General features: G+C 49.3%; 1 protein-coding gene across 1 annotated transcript; it reads right to left on the reverse strand.

Annotated features, from left to right (window-relative positions):
• Window positions 1-208: 208 nt before the first annotated feature.
• On the reverse strand, window positions 209-445 carry PPTG_19509 (hypothetical protein; the record flags this gene model as incomplete). The annotated part of the gene is made up of 1 exon (XM_008918063.1): window positions 209-445. One exon carries the CDS (start codon window positions 443-445, stop codon window positions 209-211), a length of 237 nt encoding a protein of 78 aa, XP_008916311.1.
• Window positions 446-1,223: the final 778 nt, after the last annotated feature.

Here is a 1,223-nt window from a genome sequence, read left to right on the forward strand (position 1 = left end):
AAAAAAAAAATGTTTCGGCTGGTAAGGAATAACTGACAGGATCAGGCTTGTTATTGTCGAAGATGTTGTGTATGTGGGGCTGCCTGACATGGTTGGTGTAGGTGTTGTGCTATTTGACGCGTCGGTGGTTGTGCTGCCCACAACCTCCGAGTCGGAGCCAGCGTCAGTGGAGCTTGCAGTGGTGCTTGTTGTAACTACAGTCGAACAGTCAACATTTCCCACACTGTTTCGTTTGACTTGCTTTTGGCATAGCCAGGATGAGGAGCTCCTTCAGGCAACGCGGAGTACTCACGGTCTCATCGTTCCACTCGCAGCATGGGTCGCCTAGCTCTTGGCCAATAGTCTGACCGTCGCTGTCTGAGTCTGCCTCACAAAGCTCCTTCGTCCACAGCTTCCCCAATGTGCTCGAAGTTTTCACCAAATTCATTATGAGATCCGCCGCCATCAACGTCGAAGTGTCCAAGTGCCGCTACGCCTTTAATTATTTCCCATTTGGCAGCCGAGCGACATAATTTGGGTATCCGTTCACGTCTCCAAGACCGAAGACGACAGGAGCGAGAGTGCTTTAGTGATTGTTGAGGAAACTGTGAGCTGGTAGATAGCCGGCAAGATACCAAGAGTTTTGTTTGTTGCGGTGCATGCCCCATAATGGGATCATGACAGCTTAAATGTCGTGCTCGACAGCTACGAAGATACTTATGGTGCCAATCGCAGACGTCGACAACTTCGATTATCCCGACTAGCAAACTCACTTGGTACGAGGCACGTACATACATACGTCTTTGAGACGGCTGCATTAACTGTATCCGGCCTTTTAGCGCTCACAGCAACCCAACCCGCTAGACTGCTGGAAACCCTTTCGGACCAAGAGTTTTGTAAAGCTGCGTAATTTAAGTGTAAACATTAACCGGAAAAATGCCTTGGTAACTTACCATAACCTTACCACGGTAAGATTCGAGCTCTAGCTTGAACTTCTACTTGTAATTCCGAAGTGCCTCACTATAATGAGGCTAATACTAAGCCGCGAATGCTACCAGAAGCGTCAACAAACCGGCCATACCGGAAATGGTAACACCACTGAAAGCTGCCGACGCGGTTGAAGTCGAGTTACTGGAATCGTTGGCACTGCTGCTCATACTTGCACTGGCCTCCTGAGAACTGCTGGTGGTCGTACTCGAGCACTCATAAGCTGGCCACATGGTCTCATTCGATGTGCTTGCATC

Source organism: Phytophthora parasitica (genome assembly GCF_000247585.1).
Source record: "Phytophthora parasitica INRA-310 unplaced genomic scaffold supercont2.136, whole genome shotgun sequence".
Taxonomy (NCBI): domain Eukaryota; phylum Oomycota; class Peronosporomycetes; order Peronosporales; family Peronosporaceae; genus Phytophthora; species Phytophthora nicotianae.